This window comes from Vulpes vulpes, chromosome 14 (genome assembly GCF_048418805.1).
Source record: "Vulpes vulpes isolate BD-2025 chromosome 14, VulVul3, whole genome shotgun sequence".
NCBI lineage: Eukaryota > Metazoa > Chordata > Mammalia > Carnivora > Canidae > Vulpes > Vulpes vulpes.
The window spans coordinates 101,747,653-101,765,124 of NC_132793.1; the positions used below are offsets into that span (position 1 = coordinate 101,747,653).

Sequence of the window (17,472 nt, forward strand, 5' to 3'; positions counted from 1 at the left end):
CTCAGGTCCTGATCCCAGGGTCCTGGGATCAAGTCCAGCATCGGGCTCCCCTTAGGGAGCCTGCTTGTCCCTCTGCCTCCATCTCTGCTTCTCTCTCTGTGTCTCTCATGAATAAATAAATAAAATCTTTAAAAAAAAAATCCAAGTTGGTTAAATTCTGAATTAATATGAAGTTTTGAGGGGGCTTCAAATGAAGTTGGAAGGGGAAAGGAAAGAGAATTTTAAAAAGATTCACTGAGGAGGGGTGCCTGGCTGGCTCAGTGTGAGAAGCATGAGCCTCCTGATCTCAGGGTCGTGAGTTCGAGCCCCATGAGGGTGTAGAGATTACTTAAATAAACTTAAAAACAAAACATGGAGGATGTGACATTTGAGATGCTTGTATCCAGAAGGATAGAAGTCTGACAGATATAGATGGCAGGGAATGAACATCCCATGACAGCAGGGACATGTGTTATCTATAGCTTAGACCATAGCCTGTTACAATCAAGGTGTTAAGTAACTGCCAAATGAATGAGCAAACTCCAATAAGAAAAAACAGCATAAGCAAACACACGGAGGATGGGGGAAAAAGCAATTTCAAAGCAGCTATAAAAAAATGTTACGCTTATTTAAAAGTACAAGTTATATTCTAAAACAGCAGTTTCAGGTGCCCGGGTGGGCTCAGTCCGTGAAGTATCTGCCTTCAGCTCAGGTCATGATCCCAGGGTCCCGGAATCAAGCCCCACATTGAGCTTCCTGCTCCAAGAGAGCCTGCTTCTCCCTCCCCCTCTGTCCCTCCTCCTGCTTGTGCTCACGTGCTCTCTCTCTCTCTCTCTCTCTCTCTCAAATAAATAAAATCTTTTAAAAAAATAAAAAAAACAGCAGTTTGGAATTTGTGGAGCAGTCGAAAGAAGAGAGTAGAAAGGCAAATGAGAGAGATTAATAGTAACTGTATTTAACAAGGAGTCAGAACAACTTTTCATTTTGCCTTTTTCCTGATCATCTAAGTTTTCTTTAATGAGCACACAATTTACCTGACTTCATCCTACAGTTCTGATGCTTTACTAACTTAGGCCCTAGTCATTCCCCCAAACACTAGGAAAAAAGCTAGTCCACATAGTTCGTTACATAGCCTTCATTTTAGTCTAAGGCTTCTAACCATAGGCCCTGTCCTCTTCACTAATATTCGCTCTAGAACACATTCTCTCAGCTTCTGCTCTCATGAGGAAATGGACCTACCTGGATCTCCTCCCGAGAAAGCTGCATTGAATTCTGCACAAAGTCCGAGGGTTCCTCCCATCCTCCTTCCTGGGTCTCCAGATTGTGATAGTAATAGTATCCACCTTTCACCCAGTGCTTCACCCACTTGCTGTTATTATCTCCTGACAGAAAATAAAGGAAAGATAAAAGAAACCCAAGACCACACTTCCCACACTCATATATCTAACACTGCAGGATTATTCTGGCCAGGGTTAACACTTTAAATAGAACCATTCCAAAAGCCTGTTCCTTGCATCTCAAAGAGTAAAGAGGCATCCTGAGTCCCTCTAAAATCATGGCTTTGTCATGTCTCATTTAGTTCACTCATTTCTGTTATAAAAAGGAAACATGAAATCCAATTGTGGAACTAACCTTGACTTTGTTCCTTCCAAAGCCTGCATCTAAGACCTTGTGCGTCAGAAAACTATTCTGATTAAAAGATCTGCAAACATTCAGCTTCTCCAGTTAATACAAAAAAGCCATGCAATAGGATGAAAAATTTTATCTCTATTCCCTTCTTTCTGCAGATAAACGACTTTTAACTATCTATAGACTTAGGCAATCAGAATGAATGACGCCCTATGAAAGATAAAGAGTCAAATATTTGGATCCTTCTTGTCTTTTCAGAAAATTGACCTTTTTTTAACACAGCTGCCCTCAAGGAGGTGGGGAGGTGAGAAAAAAAATATTATATATATATATATAATATATTAATATATATTAATATGTTATTATTAATATATATTATTAATATATTATATTATTATAATATATTATATAAAATATATATTATATATTAATATATATTAATATTATATATTATATATATAAAAGATTATATATATATATATATAAAATCTCTTTAGGGGCTTTAAAATAAGCCTAAATACTGTGCTTCTACACTAAAGTATCTTTCCCTACAGCTGTCCCCTCATAGATTCAAGCTCTTCTTTTCAACGCAGGTACATATTTCCCCATAACTCACCTGCTGCCAGTTTTTTCCTCTTAGCTTCAGCAAGGTCACTCTGGTAAGTTTCACCACATTCAGGGATGACTCCATATAAGCCAACATCAGGAGAACGAAGGGCACTCAGTGTCTTGGCAACATCACCACTCTCCACTGCCTCATTAATGGCATAGATTCCTAGGGCAACTGTCTCAGAAGAGAATTATCACCAGAATAGTTCAGAAAGTGTCTAAAGCACACACATCTTCACAATCTGTTCGCCCCCCTGCCCCCACTCCATCCCTCTATCAAACTGAATACTGAGATGGGGAACATGGCACCAACCCCCCTCTCCACAGAAACAGAAATAAGCAAGTGATACATACACTTCTGTGCTTCCTGGGTGTCTTTGTTGGACTGCCAGATTCCACCTTGAATTTCATCCAACCACAACACAGCTGACTCGTCCTGTGTTTCCTACACCATTAAAAAGCAAAAACAACATTACAATCATGTACAAGAGATCAAGGTGGCTTCTGAGGCCCACTCAGATGTAGAATAAGTTTCAAAAACACAGGACACATCAAAGAGTCAACAGGAAGAGGCTGGGCATCAAAAAACTGGTAAAAGATGCGAGGAGACATGCCTCAGATGCAGGTGAGGGGCACATGAAGATGGAGGCAAGTGGTTCAGGAGGTCAAGAGCAACTAGAAGTAGCAAAAGGACCAAACAGGGAAGGGACCTAAGGACTGCATTAATGTGACTAGGGCCATGCTATGAATATGAATATGTGGTATTTTGTAGAAAGCCCTCTTTGCCAACAATACTGAAAGGAAGTTAATATTCTCTGTGATTACTGTTTTTAAGACCATCAGACTTTATCAGAGGTAAAGCCAGGTGTCATTACAGGCAATGCTCCGTATCGTCAGTTTAAATTCTAAAACGTGAATGTTAAATCAGTTGTTGGAAACTTAAAAACACATATCCACACAAAAACATAATGAACGGTGATTAGTTTCCTCAGCATGGACAACAAAAGCCTCACAGGGCCATAGTGCAGCCTGCGTTGAATATTGGAGACACACAAATGAAATAGAAGTGGTGCTTAGTTTCCCTCTTTCTAAATGTCTTTGACTTTTTTGTTGAGACAAAGTGCACGAGCGGGATGGTAGGGGGGGGGGGGGCAAAGGGAGGGGAACATCTTAGGCAGGCTCCTCACTCAGCATGGAGCCTGATACAGGGCTCAATCTCATGACCCTGAGATCATGACCTGATCCAAAATTGAGTCTGTGCTTAACTGACTGAACCACACAGGGGCCCCCAACGTTTTTTTGTTTTTGTTTTGTTTTTTAAGTAGTTTATTGGCAATCATTTGCTCTGGGAGGCATTTTAAACAGAACTAGATTGGCAGAAATATCCTTCTCTAATATCTTCCAGTTTCCAAGACTCTACCTACCATTCTCTGATTTGGGTAAGTAGCTCAAGGGTTTGCCCTGGGTACTCACTGCTGCGCGTGTACAGGCAGCACAGTCAATACTCCTAATCTCAGCATGAGAGTCAGAAATGGAAACTTCTGATACCAAGTTAGATTTCAATGGTCGTACTGAGGTTATAGAAGTTTCAACTATCGGGCAGCCCGGGTGGCTTAGGGGTTTAGCACCACCTTCAGCCCAGGGCATGATCCTGGAGACCCCAGATCGAGTCCCATGTTGGGCTCCCTGCATGGAGCCTGCTTCTCCCTCTGCCTGTGTCTCTGCCTCTGTGTGTGTGCATGTGTGTGTCTCACGGATAAATAAATAAAATCTTAAAAAAAAAAAAAAAAAAAAAAAGAAGTTTCAACTATCTCCAACAGGGTCCTGTTTGCTAATATTTCCAAAAGTCTGTATAGAAAGCACTCATCCAGTAGATTAACACAGCAGCCTTCTCCACAGAAAGGGAAGCACCTCAGGTTTTAAGTGACCAGGCTCAGAGAGTCATTTTGGAGATGATCCTGGCAGATCCAACAAAATTAACTGCTTCTCAGGCTTGAGCTAATAGCAACTGGGGTAAATGGCAGATCACAAGTCCATTTGGACTGCTTGGTGCAAGTATAATCTGCCAAGGCACCAATGAGATTACTGTGGGCAGGAACCATAACTACGATGCCAGATGAAGCAGGGTCTGGGCTTCAAAGCAAAGTGGACCTTTCACTGCCCTCAGGGGGCCCAACAGCCAAAGTCACTAAAGCTCAGAGAAGGCTTCACTATCTTCCCACATTATAGTGGAAGGAGACACAGTGTTTTACTCAGCAGGGCCAAACAGTCTCAAATTCCTACAATTTATAAAGCAAATTGGTGACAGGATAAGGCCAACAGCAGGCAACAAACATTGAAAGCACTGATTTATTCCTTTCAAATGCAGAGGTTTAGAGAAAAAGATCATTTAAGGGGCAGCCCAGGTGGCTCAGCGGTTTAGCGCCACCTTCAACCCAGCGCCTAATCCTGGAGACCCCAGATGGAGTCCCATGTCTGCTCCCTGCATGGAGCCTGCTTCTCCCTCTGCCTATGTCGCTGCCTTTCTCCCTCTCTCTCTCATGAATAAATAAATAAAATCTAAAAGAAAGAAAAGAAAGAAAAGAAAGGAAGAAAGAAAGAAAGATCATTTAAGTAAATTATGGTAAGTGCTGGGCTTAGAATCCTAAGAAGCACTGTCCCAATTTTAAGAAACTGACTGTTGGGAAAGAGGAGTACAGACAAATATAACACAAGAACAAACCACCTAAGAGCTGCAGAAGTTAGTATGTTCCTACCACTAGTCACTTTCTATTACTGAAAACAGAAAATGGCCACACACAACCCCCCTAAAATCACATGACTAAATACTGGAAATGCAATGCAATAGTTTCAATGTGACACAGTGCGATGAGTCAGCTACAGGTTTGTGATAACTTGAACTGAGAAATCATATGCTAGAGTGCTGGAGGAGGTGCAGTCTTCAACAGAAGGTAGCCTCAAAATCCTCTCAAATATAACAGAAATATTTCCACAGAACTACACTCTTATGGGTTCACTTTTAAGTTGACCACACATCAGATAACTCTGAGCAGAATCTGCCATACACAGAGCTGGGAGGTTTGGCACAATGCTCCTTGCATTCAGAGAAAAGCATAGCTTACCAAGAATTCTGACCATTCAGAGTTGTGCCTTCTCTGCCCCAGGCAAACTAAAGCAAAGCAATTAAAATAAAAACTTCCATGCATACACCTCTAAGAAACAGGTAACAGAGCTACAGTATGGAAGGCAAGAGAAAGAGAATAGATGGGTGTCTCAAGTGTGTCAGGGAAAAATGATATAGCAATACTTCTCACCAGGCAGGAGGAAAGACGACACACATCACTTCATTCCAGTATAAGGAAAGAACAAGTTCTCTCAGCTCCAATCAGATCCAATAAGACGACAAAAGCCCCAGATCCTCCTGCACACTCTAAAGAGATCACCCAAGATTAATACAAATCATTGAGCAGAGAGTTAAAACTCTGGGCTAGACATTGTGAAGAAATACTGAGATAAAAAAGATTTAAAGTGAAAATGCTATATAAAATACTCTGAAATACTGCCTCCTAACAACACTAAAGCTTAGCACACTGGCTCCATTTCAGAAGACATAAAGAGATAGAAACCAGAAATAAGAATCCAAAAAAAGTGGGCAATGACTACAGGTAAAAAAGGTGGAGAAGCCACAAAATACAGAGAAAGGAAAGGGAGAAGGAGCAAAAGAATGGCTATTATATACGTATGTGTGTATGTGTAAAGGCCAAACTCGCACACCTCTAAAGGGTACTTCTTACTCCTTAAAACTTCCTTAGAAGTCTCTCCTGTTATATGTAGCATGATTTGCATGTGTGATGATAAACAAAATCTATGTTGCAGAATATTGTGTATACATATATGTAATACATGTAATATTGTATATCAAACATGCATACCAGGCCATATACTATAAACTACATATATAAACTATGCCAAACATACTATATACATATGTAAACACACACATACATGAATCTGAATCTATATAACATATGCATCAACTATACAACATAAGCACTGAATAATCAGAATGGAGCAGAGTTAGTTCTATGGCTTGCTAGATTAGGTATATTAATCCTTTAGTTACTACACAGTGAAAGTTCAGGGAAAGAGCAAAAATTGGGTGTGGTACATACGTGGCCGGATTGGGATAGCAGCAGTGTACCAAACAAAAGTATTTCAATATTCCAATAACTGTTATAGTTGCACCAGTGCATATCAGCTTATTTTTAGCTACAAGCATACTAGTATAGTATGTCTGTGTATACACATACTATAGGGAGGGAAGCAGAACAGAGATTCTGAACAGAGTCCATAATTACAATTATAAAATGGGTTCCTTGAGAATCCCTGATATCCATGTCTTGGCATTCAGCTATTACTACCCAATGAGTAGTAATCTACTTTTAGCAAGAATTCCAAAAACACTAAACTTAAATGAAGAGAGAAGTGACTATCAATGAAAGTAGAGTAAGGACCTCTGAAAATCCTCTCCTACCTAAAAGCAACCAAACCCTAGCAAAAATCATCAACTTTTCCAAAACTACAGCGATTAACCAAAGGCTTGCAGAAATAAGAAAGTTTATCCAAGAAAAGCTGTTGAATCGCAGTAACAACTGTGAGCTTTGTGGCACTTTAAATGGCCCCATTCCTATGTCTCTCCTCACCACCCACAACCACACCCACCCACCCCCTCTATCCCCACACATGCCTCTCCTTCAGAGCCCCATCTATTCCCAGAGAACTATCATGAGCTGACCTATTAGGTAGATCCCTAGAAGGCCACAGCATGGCCTCTGAAGGCTATCTTCAGAGCTGACTTAGAACTTGCCCAGTGTGTTGGGGGGGGGGGGGGGGGGGGCAGGGGAAAAAAAAAAAAAGAACTTGCCCAGTGCAAATAGCCTTTTCTCCAGGGCAATTTACCAAAAACAATAGGAGGCACTGTTTAATACCACAGATGTCTATAGTAGCAGATAAAAATTTAAGCAAATAACAGGTCAACTAAAAAGCTTAAAAAGAAAAAGTTTAAGAATGAGCTGTCCAGGGAGAGCTTCAAAAGCTTCTGACATATTCCTGAGATGGGAATCCAGGAGGCCATAATCCACATGTGCACTGTGTACATGCTCAAAAAAGATCTGGCAAGACTGTAAGGGCTTACCTCTGGCTGACCTTGAGGTTCTGGGCAAGCATGAAACATGGGCTAAGGCAAAACTGTAAACTGCCTGGCTGAGTGTTAACGGTGTGTCCCAACATGCACACTGCCACTCAGCAAAGGCTGGAGCTTTACTGCTTCTAAGCACTTAAAAATACTCGGCCTTGAGATGCCTGGGGGGCTCAGCTGGTTAAATGTCCAACTCTTTGTTTCTGCCCAGCTCATGATCTTGGAGTCATGGGATTAAGCCCTGTGTCGGGGTCCACACTCAGCCCAGAGTTTGCTTGTCCTCCCTCTCCGCTCCCACTCTCTAATTATTAATAAATAAAATCTTATAAAGAATAAATGGGGATGCCCAGGTGGCTCAGCGGTTGAGCATCTGCCTTCAGCCCTGGGCGTGATCCTGGGGTCCTGCGATCAAATCCCACATCGGGCTCTCTGCATGGAGCCTGCTTCTCCCTCTGCGCTCCCTGCCCTTCTCTGTGTCTCTCATGAATAAATGAATAAAATCTTTAAAAAAAAAAAAAAGAATAAATAAATAAAAATAAAAATACTCTGCCTGACCATTAACTGACCTCTAGCTAATCAAGCAGAGGCTTTAGTGGCCACACAGGACCTAACAGGACTGAAAGTTACAAACAACAGTAACAAAGATAACAGTACACCCTGAGAAGGGGGTAGACTCTGGCTTCCAGAGTTGCCCTATTATTAAAATGTCTAGTTTTCAACAACAAATTATAAGACATGTGAAGAAATAAGAAAAAACGATTTGACCAAGTACAACATCCATTCATGATAAAAACCCTCAACAATATAGGTTTAGAGGAAATACACCTCAATATAATAAAGGCCATATGTAAGACACCCTCAGCTAATATAATGCTCAATGGTGAAAAACTGAGAACTTTTCTCCTAAGGTCAGGAACAAGACAAAGAATGTCCACTCTCACCACTGTTATTCAATATAGTACTAGAAGTCCTAACCACAGCAACCAGACAAGAAATAAAAAGGCATGCAAATTGGTAAGGAAGAAGTAAAACTTTCATTATTGCAGATGACATGATATCATATACAGAAAACCATAAAGATTCCACCAAAATACTATTAGAACTGATAAATGAATTCAGCAATGTTGTAGAATACAAGATCAACATACAGAAATTTGTTGTGTTTCTATAGTTAATAATGAAGCAGCAGAAAGAGAACTCAAGAAAACAATCCTATTTACAATTGCCCCCCAAATAATAAAAAACACAGGAATAAACTTAACCAAGGAGGTAAAAGACCTGAATTCTGAAAACTAAAAAACACTGATGAAAGAAATTGAAGATGACACAAACAAATGGAAAGACATTCCATGCTCATGGATTAGGAGAAAGAAATACTGTTAAAATATCCACACTACCCAAAGCAACCTATAGATTTAATGCAATCTCCATCAAAATGCCAAAAGCATTTTTTCACAAAACTAATACAATCCTAAAATCTGTATGGAACCACAAAAGACCTAGAATAGCCAAAGCAATCTTGAAAAAGAAAAACAAAACTAGAGATATCACAACCCCAGACTTCAAGTTATACTACAAAGCTACTGAAATCAAAAGAGCATGGTACTGGCACAGAAAGAGACACATAGCTCAATGGCACAAAACGGCCCAGAAATAAACTGGTGATTACACAATCTCAACAAGAGAGAGAAGAATATGCAATGGAAAAAGTCTCTTCAACAAATGGTGTTGGGAAAATTGGTCAGCTACATGCAAAAGAATGAAACTGGACAGCTTTCTTACACCATGCACAAAAATAAACTCAAAATGGATTACAGACCTAAACGTGAGGCCTAAAAACACAAAATCTTAAAAGAGAGCCCAGGTAGTAATTTCTCTGATACTGACCATAGCAACATTTTTCTAGATATGTCTCCTGAGGCAAGAGAAACCAAAGTAACAATAAACTATAAGGACTACATAAAAATAAAAAGCGTCAGCAGAGCAAAGGAAACAATCAACAAAACTAAAAGACATCCTACTGAATAGGAGAAAATATTTGCAGATGACATTTCTGATAAGGGATTAGTAACCAAAATATATCAAGAACTTGTACATTTCAATACCCAAAAACCAAATAATCCAATTAAAAATGGGCAGAAAACATGAAGAGACATTTCTCCAAAGACATACAGATGGCTAACAGACAGAAGATGACAACATCACTAAACATCAGGGAAATGCAAATCAAAACCACAATGAGATATCAACTCTCACCTGTCCAAATGGCTAAAAATCAAAACCACAAGAAACAACAAGTGTTGGCGAGGATGTGAAGAAAAAGGAACCCTGATGCACTGTTGATGGGAATGCAAACTGGTACAGCTACTGCAGAACACTGTATATAGGTCCCTCAAAATATTAAAAATAACTCCTTTTCTCCCCCATCATGGTATGTGCAGTTGACCATTCCTCGCCATGTCTTCCCGCAAGAGTTTCAGGATCAAGCGACTCCTGGCCAAGCAGCAAAAGAATTGTTACATTACCCAGTGGATATGCATGAAAATTGGTAATAAAATCAGGCACAACTCCAAGAGACTGGAAAAGAACCACACTGGGTCTATAAGGGATCGCACATGAGATGGCACACATATTTATGCTGCCTGAAGGTCACATGTTTGTATCCTATCACTCTGTGGCCATCACTACTACCTAAACAATAGACGTGTTTTATTGGGAAAATGGTTCCTGTTACTATGCTTCTGCATGAGTAAGTTGATTCAGTAACAAATATGTGAGATCATTTGTTTGAAGGGGGAAAATTTTATTTTATTACTATTTTTTAAAGATTTATTTATTTATGATAGACATAGAGACAGCGAGAGAGCGAGAGAGCGAGAGAGAGAGAGAGAGAGAGAGAGAGAGAGAGAGAGAGGCAGAGACAGAGGAGGAGGGAGAAGCAGGTTCCATGCCGGGAGCCCGACGCAGGACTCGATCCCGGGACTCCAGGATCACGCCCTGGGCCAAAGGCAGGTGCTAAACCGCTGAGTCACCCAGGGATCCCCTGAAGGGGGAAAATTTTAAAATAGAACTACCATATGATCCAGTAACTTCATATTAGGAATATACCCAAAGAATACAAAATACTAATTTGAAAAGATATATGCACCTTTATGTTTATTGCAGCATTATTTATAATAGCCAAATTATGGAAGCAGCCCAAGTGTCCATTAACAGATGAATGAATAAGGAAGATATGGTATATATACATAATGAAATACTATTCAGCCATAAAAAAGAATGAAATCTTGCCATTTGCAACAATATGGATGAAGCTAGAGAGTATAATGCTAAGCAAAATAAGCTAGTCAGAGACATATATCATATGATTTCACTCATATGTCGAAGTTAAGAAACAAAGCAAATGAGTAAAGGGAAAAAGAGACACAAACCAAAAAACACACTCTTAATTATGGAGAACAAACTGATGGTTACTAGAAGGGAGGTGACTATGGGATGGGGAAAATAGGTAATGGGGATTAAAGATCACTTATCATGATGAGGACTGAGTAATGTACAAAATTGTTGAATCGCTACCTTGTACACCTGAAACTAATGTAGCACTCTGTTAAATTATACTGGAATTAAAATTTTTTAAAGGAATAAAAAAGAAAAAAAGAAAAGTCTATAAAACTATCAAAATAGGAAAAAAAAGGAAACAAGAAAGCATGATTCAAATAGGAAAAAAAGGAAACAAAGACTTAAAATAGCTATTTTAAATATATTCAAAGAATTAAAGAAAACTATGTCTGAAGAACTTAAATGAAAGTATAAGGAGGATACTTGACCTGAGAATATCAAGAGACAAATTATTTTTTTAAAAAGAGCCAAATGAAATTCTGGACTTACAAAGTATAATAACTGAAATGAAAAATTCACTAGAGGGACATAGCAGATTTAAGCATGCAAAAGAAAAAAACCAGAAAACTTGAAGATAGTTCAATTTAAATTATATAGTCTGAGGCACAATATCCAGTATGAAGGGGATCCCTGGGTGGCTCAGCGGTTTAGTGCCTGCCTTCAGCCCAGGGCATGGTCCTGAAGTCCTGGGATCGAGTCCCACATCGGGCTCCCTGCATGGAGCCTGGTTCACCCTCTGCCTATGTCTCTGCCTCTCTCTCTCTGTGTGTGTCTCTCATGAATAAATAAATAAAATCTTAAAAAAAAAAATCCAGTATGAAGAAAGAATGAGGAAAAATGAACCAAGCCTCAGAAACCTGTGGGCACCATTAATAATACCAATATAGGCATAATGGAATTCCCAGAAGGCAACAAGAAAGGGAGGAGGAATAAAGAATACTTGAAGAAAATCTGAATAAAGTTATAACAAATACAGACATGGAATTAATAATCAACATGCATTCTGCAAAAAACTAAAGAAAAACCAAAAAACAGGACCATATGGCTTCACTGGTGACTTCTAGCAAATGTTTAAAGAAGAATCGACATGAGTCCTTTAGAAACTCTTCTTAAACCTAGAAGAGGAAGTAACACTTCCCGGTTCATTCTGTGAGACCAGTATTACCCTGATACCAAAACTAGACACAAAGACATCACAAGTAAACTACAGACCAAACTTAAGATCTTTCACTTGCTAAATTTAGAACTCCGATGATTATTTTTAAAATCACTCCCAAAATGGCTCAGAGAAACTAGGCTGAGGCCTAAAAAAGCCAATTCTACCAAATATGCAGTCTAAGCAGGCAAGCCTGGCAATATTAAGCACATTTTCCTCTAACTCCCCCCTTTCTCCTCCTTTGATGAACTCTGAAAGTTATTCCTCAGCAAAAGGAAATGCTTCAAACTCTAGTCACATCCTCTAAAACTTTAACTGCCATGACCCAAACAAAAGGAGCAGTCAGGCTTACAGCATGAGTGAGAACAGGTATAAGTTATATCCTCCAACGACTTCCCTTTTTTAGAGTTTTCCTTTTTTAGGGAACCAGACCTAGCTTATTCTCCCAAACCCCACTCCCCTCTCAGTCAGATGTAAGATTCCTTCTGGACTTATATGGTAGCAAAAACAAATGCCAACACAACTGGCTTTTCAAAAACCACTGCAGCCAGGCCCCAGGCTAGAGATTCTGAATCAGCAGGAATACAATTAAAGCTTAGGAATCTGTATTTTAAAAATAACTTTTCAAGTGTTGTAAAAAATCGGCCAACTTTGGGAAGCTCTTGATGCAAATGATCCAAAATTAATATCAAAGACAAAGAATTCCATTTACAACTTCCATACAGCCAACTGCTTCTCATCCAATTAAATGAAATCAGTTATCGCCTGTTCTCAGTTTCCTGACTACACAAAAGGAGTTGTGTATCAGATCACTGACATTCAGCACAATCATGTGCCTCTTAAATGAAACCTGGTACTTGCTATATTTATATGATTAGGACATGGTAATGCCAACTACTTTCCTGACAATGGAATCAAAGGGAACTTATCAATATTATAGTATTACCCACAACTCTTCTATCCCAACCCAAACTTAAAGAGCCTGCAAAGGTGTGAGTGTACAAAAGCTCCAATAACACAAAAAACCTGGTGTTTTTCTACCACCTATGGCTTCCCAGAAAGAATCTGACCCCCTAAGTTAAAAACTTCTTTTAGGGGGCACTTGGTTGGCCCTGTCAGTAGAGTGACTCTTAATCTCAGGGTTGTGAGCTGAAGCCCCACAATGGATGTAGAGATTACTTAAAAATAAAATTAAAAAAAAAATTTCTTTTAGTTCTTCTGCTTGCTACCAGAACCTTACTGTAGGGACCCTCTAAGTCAGAAAAGGTATTGTCCTTCCAACAACTAATTGGTATTAGTTAGGAAGAACCTAAAAGAAGATCAGTCACAATTAGAAAAGCAGAATTAATTATGCCTTAATCATGTAACTAATATCTGAGGGCCTACTACATAAAAGCAACTTCCTACTCAACAATATGGACCAAAAAAAAAAAAAAAAAAAAGGTATAAATCTTGTCCGTTTCCACAACAAACTAGCTGAGAGGTAAACTTTTTAAAAGATATGTTTGTGTTACAATGACCTACAAAAATTTCTATGTTCATGGGACGCCTGGGTGGCTCAGCAGTTGAGCGTCTGCCTTCAGCTCAGGGCGTGATCCCAGGATCCGGGATCAAGTCCCACATCGGGATCCCTGCAAGGAGCCTGCTTCTCCCTCTGCCTATGTCTCTGCCTCTCTCTCTCTGTCTCTCATGAATAAATATATAAAATTAAAAAAAAAAAAAACAATAAAAAAGGCATTATCTACTAAAGCTTAACACATGTGCATTCCCTATGACCCATAAATTCTACATCTAAATGTACACCCAGTAGAAATGATACATATATTTGCCAAGAGACGTATACTAAAATATTCATAGAAGTACAACTTGCAATAGCCAAAAAGTAGGAAACAAACCAAACTTTACCACAGACAGAATATATAACCACAGAGAATAGTATACAACAAGAAAGAACAAATACTGCTTCTTGCAATCACACAGATGAATTTTACTAACATTATATTGGGCAAAAGAAGCCAGATACAAGAATACATACTATATGTATTTATATACAGTTCAAATACAATTCAAAAACAGGTCAAAAAAAAAAAAAATTCAACCGTGGTGTTAAAAATCAGAATAGTGATTACCAGCAGGTGAGGGAGTAAGGATGGATGAGGGCAGAAGGGATGGGGCAGTTAAGCTTTTCATAATCTGAGCACTGGGACACCTGGATGGCTCAGTGGTTGGACATCTGCCTTTGGTTCAGGGCGTAACCCCAGAGTCCCAAGATCAAGTCTCCCATCGGGCTTCCTGATGGAGCCTGCTTTGCCCTCTGTCTATGTCTCTGCCTCTCTCTCTCTGTGTCTCTCATGAATAAATAAATAAAATCTTTAAAAAAATAATAATCTGGGGATCCCTGGGTGGCGCAGCGGTTTAGCGCCTGCCTTTGGCCCAGGGCGCGATCCTGGAGACCTGGGATCAAATCCCACGTCGGGCTCCCGGTGCCTGGAGCCTGCTTCTCCCTCTGCCTGTGTCTCTGCCTCTCTCTCTCTCTCTCTCTCTCTCTCTCTGTGACTATCATTCATAAATAAATAAATAAATAAATAAATAAATAAATAAATAAATAAATAAATAAACAAACAAACAAACAAATAAATAAAAATCTGAGCACCAATTACACAGGTATGTGCACTCTTAAAAATTTATACAACTGTATACTTACATAACATACATTCTTTGGATCTTATACTTCAACACAATTTTATTTAAAGAGACACAAGAAAGGAACACCTGGGTGACTCAGTTTAGTGTATGACTCTTGATTTTGGCTCAGGTCATCTCAGGATTATGAGATCGAGCCCCTAGTGGGGCTCCATGCTGGGTGTTAAACTGGCTTAAAATTCTCTCTCTCCCTCTCCCTCTCCACAAAACAACCCCAAATGTGTACTGTCACATCTCATATCCCTCCAAGGCTGTGAATTCAAAGGTGCCTAGAAAACATCCCTACCTCTGTCTTAGTTTTAGGAGGGATGAAATTCTTTGCACAGAAAGGAACAAACTGCCACTGACCTGGGCTTTCTCTCTCTTTGCTCTGATCAGTGTGTCTTGGTAATGCTGGGCCACTTCTGTAAGGACTCCCTCAAGTTTGGCTGCAGGAATCTGCAGAGCCTGTAGAGTCTTTTGGGCATCACCTTCATCCAGGGCTTCATTAATTAAACCAATGGCTAAAATCCCTAAATATGAAGGGACAAAAGGTTACTTTTTAAATTAGGAAATTATATAAATAAATCTTTAAACATGCTAAGGAATCATAAATCCACCCAAGCATTACCATGATTCAAATTATAATTTGCCACCTACAATATTAAGCAGCATTTAATTTTTTTTTTAACTTTAGTGTTTGTTTCATTTAAAATAAACACCCTAGTATACATATTTCCATTGAAACCTCAAGTATTTGGTTTTATTTTTAATTGTCCTATTGGAAAAATAAAGAGAATTTTGATGAAACTGGCTTTAATAGTATAGCTTTCAAGTACATCACAATGTGTAATCAAAACCACTTTTTATTCACAAAAAAGAGTTTAAGGGATCATAAAAAGTTACCTGATTAAACATTTTTATATAAGAAAAGATTAGGCTTAGAAATTTCTTCTTCGGAAAAAAAAAAAAAAGAAAAAAAAAGAAATTTCTTCTTCGATTCTTCGAGATCCCACTTCAAACAACTGGACAACAGCAGATCCAACCCCAGGGCTCCCCACCCCGAGGCAAGGCTCTTCTGGCTAAATCAATGGATATTTCTCACAGGAAATACAAATTAAAACTAGAAATGTCACTCCCCAAGTATCCCAGGCAGCTGTGCTATTTTTGTAAAGACTGTGGTATAATAAAGATTTGGCTAACTTTTGACCCCAGTTCTTGGGAAGGAGCCTCTAACCCCCATTAGAATTTCCTAAATAATTTGATTATCTGTTTATTATCTGATTATTCAGGCATGGCTTCTAGGACCACACCTGAATATATGCCACCCAGATGGGCCCCTGGGTAGTCTCAGGATGGGGTCTGATCATGCTGGAAAGGCCAAGCATATGATCAGAATTCTGGGGGTTTGAGCAACATGATATTGTGATATCAGCCAACCCTACTTATCTCCAGGGAGAAGAGGTAGATTGGAAACGGAGTTCAATTACATGGCCAACAATCAATTCTTCGCAGGTAATGAAGCCTCTTAAAAATCGCTGGCGACCCAAAGCTCAGGAGAGCTGGTTGGGGTATACATCCTGAGGACACATCAGCTTGGTCTTTGGGACCTCACTATATTTGGGATTACCCTCTAGGTCTTCTCTTTTGGCCAGTCCTGATTTGTATCCTTTCTAATAAAACTATATTCATAAATATAGCATTTCCTGAGTTCTTTAAGTCACTCTAGCAAATTATTGAATCTGAGGGGAGTGTTGAAGGAAGCTCTGAATTTATAGCCAATTGTTCAGAAGTGTAGTGACCTGGGAACTCCTTAAAGCTTGTGGTTAGTGTCTCCAATGAGAGGAGTCTTATGGGAGGAGTCTTATGGAAGACTGAGCACTACACCCATGCAAGATAACCTAAATCCAGGTGGTGTTATAACTACTTGTTATAAAACATTTAAAAATAACAAATCGTGTTCAAGTTATCTCCTGAAAATGTTAGTCCTTATTACATACATATCTAATTGTAGCAGTTGCCTGATGTTTCAAAAACAATATCCAACCTCAGCTTTTTGTGACACACACACACAAATTTTCAAAAATCTTTCTAGGAGTAATGTTTAGAGCCAGTTTATGGAATCACAGTACCTTTAACAGTTTCACTATCTGAGGGGATGGTTAAGTAGATTACTCACTCTCATGTTCCTCCTGCACCACCAGATTTACATGGTCCACACAAGCTTGGATGTCATTCCATGTAATAAATTCATTATTTTCTGCATGAGCCTGAGTTTTCAGTTTCATCAGTTCATCAAGATACCTACCCCATTCCCCCAACAAAGAAGATAATGAAATACAATAAAATCTTAAAAAAAAAAAAAAATCATTAAGCAAATCTTACTGAAAAGTATTGATTTTTTTTTGTCTTTTTTGTTGTTTTCAAACAGCATTAAGTATTTTATTATTACCTCCAATTTTTCTGGAATATAAATGCAATTGAAATTCAGTCATTCATTCATTCAGTATTGATTTAGACAAGGATTATCAACTTGGGTTAAAAATATTAGGTATGGGGATCCCTGGGTGGCGCAGCAGTTTAGCGCCTGCCTTTGGCCCAGGGTGTGATCCTGGAGACCCGGGATCGAATCCCACGTCGGGCTCCCAGTGCATGGAGCCTGCTTTTCCCTCTGCCTATGTCTCTGCCTCTCTCTCTCTCTCTCTCTCTGTGTGTGTGACTATCATAAATTAAAAAAAAAAAAAATTAAAAAAAATTAGGTATGGCTAATGGGGAACTGGACACTTTGATGGTACAAAGGTGCAAAAAAAGGTTATGCTAA

At 39.2% G+C, this 17,472-nt stretch overlaps 1 protein-coding gene across 1 annotated transcript in view; it reads right to left on the reverse strand.

The window, feature by feature from the left end:
* Positions 1-17,472, reverse strand: part of IQGAP1 (IQ motif containing GTPase activating protein 1) — a 108,157-nt gene that overhangs the window by 28,741 nt on the left and 61,944 nt on the right. Inside the window, exons 14-18 of the mRNA XM_072737343.1 lie at positions 16,831-16,955; positions 15,021-15,184; positions 2,572-2,662; positions 2,225-2,392; positions 1,219-1,361 (exon numbers count right to left, since the gene is read on the reverse strand). Of these exons, the coding sequence (XP_072593444.1) occupies positions 1,219-1,361; positions 2,225-2,392; positions 2,572-2,662; positions 15,021-15,184; positions 16,831-16,955 (691 nt within the window). The remainder of the gene's footprint in view (positions 1-1,218; positions 1,362-2,224; positions 2,393-2,571; positions 2,663-15,020; positions 15,185-16,830; positions 16,956-17,472) is intronic.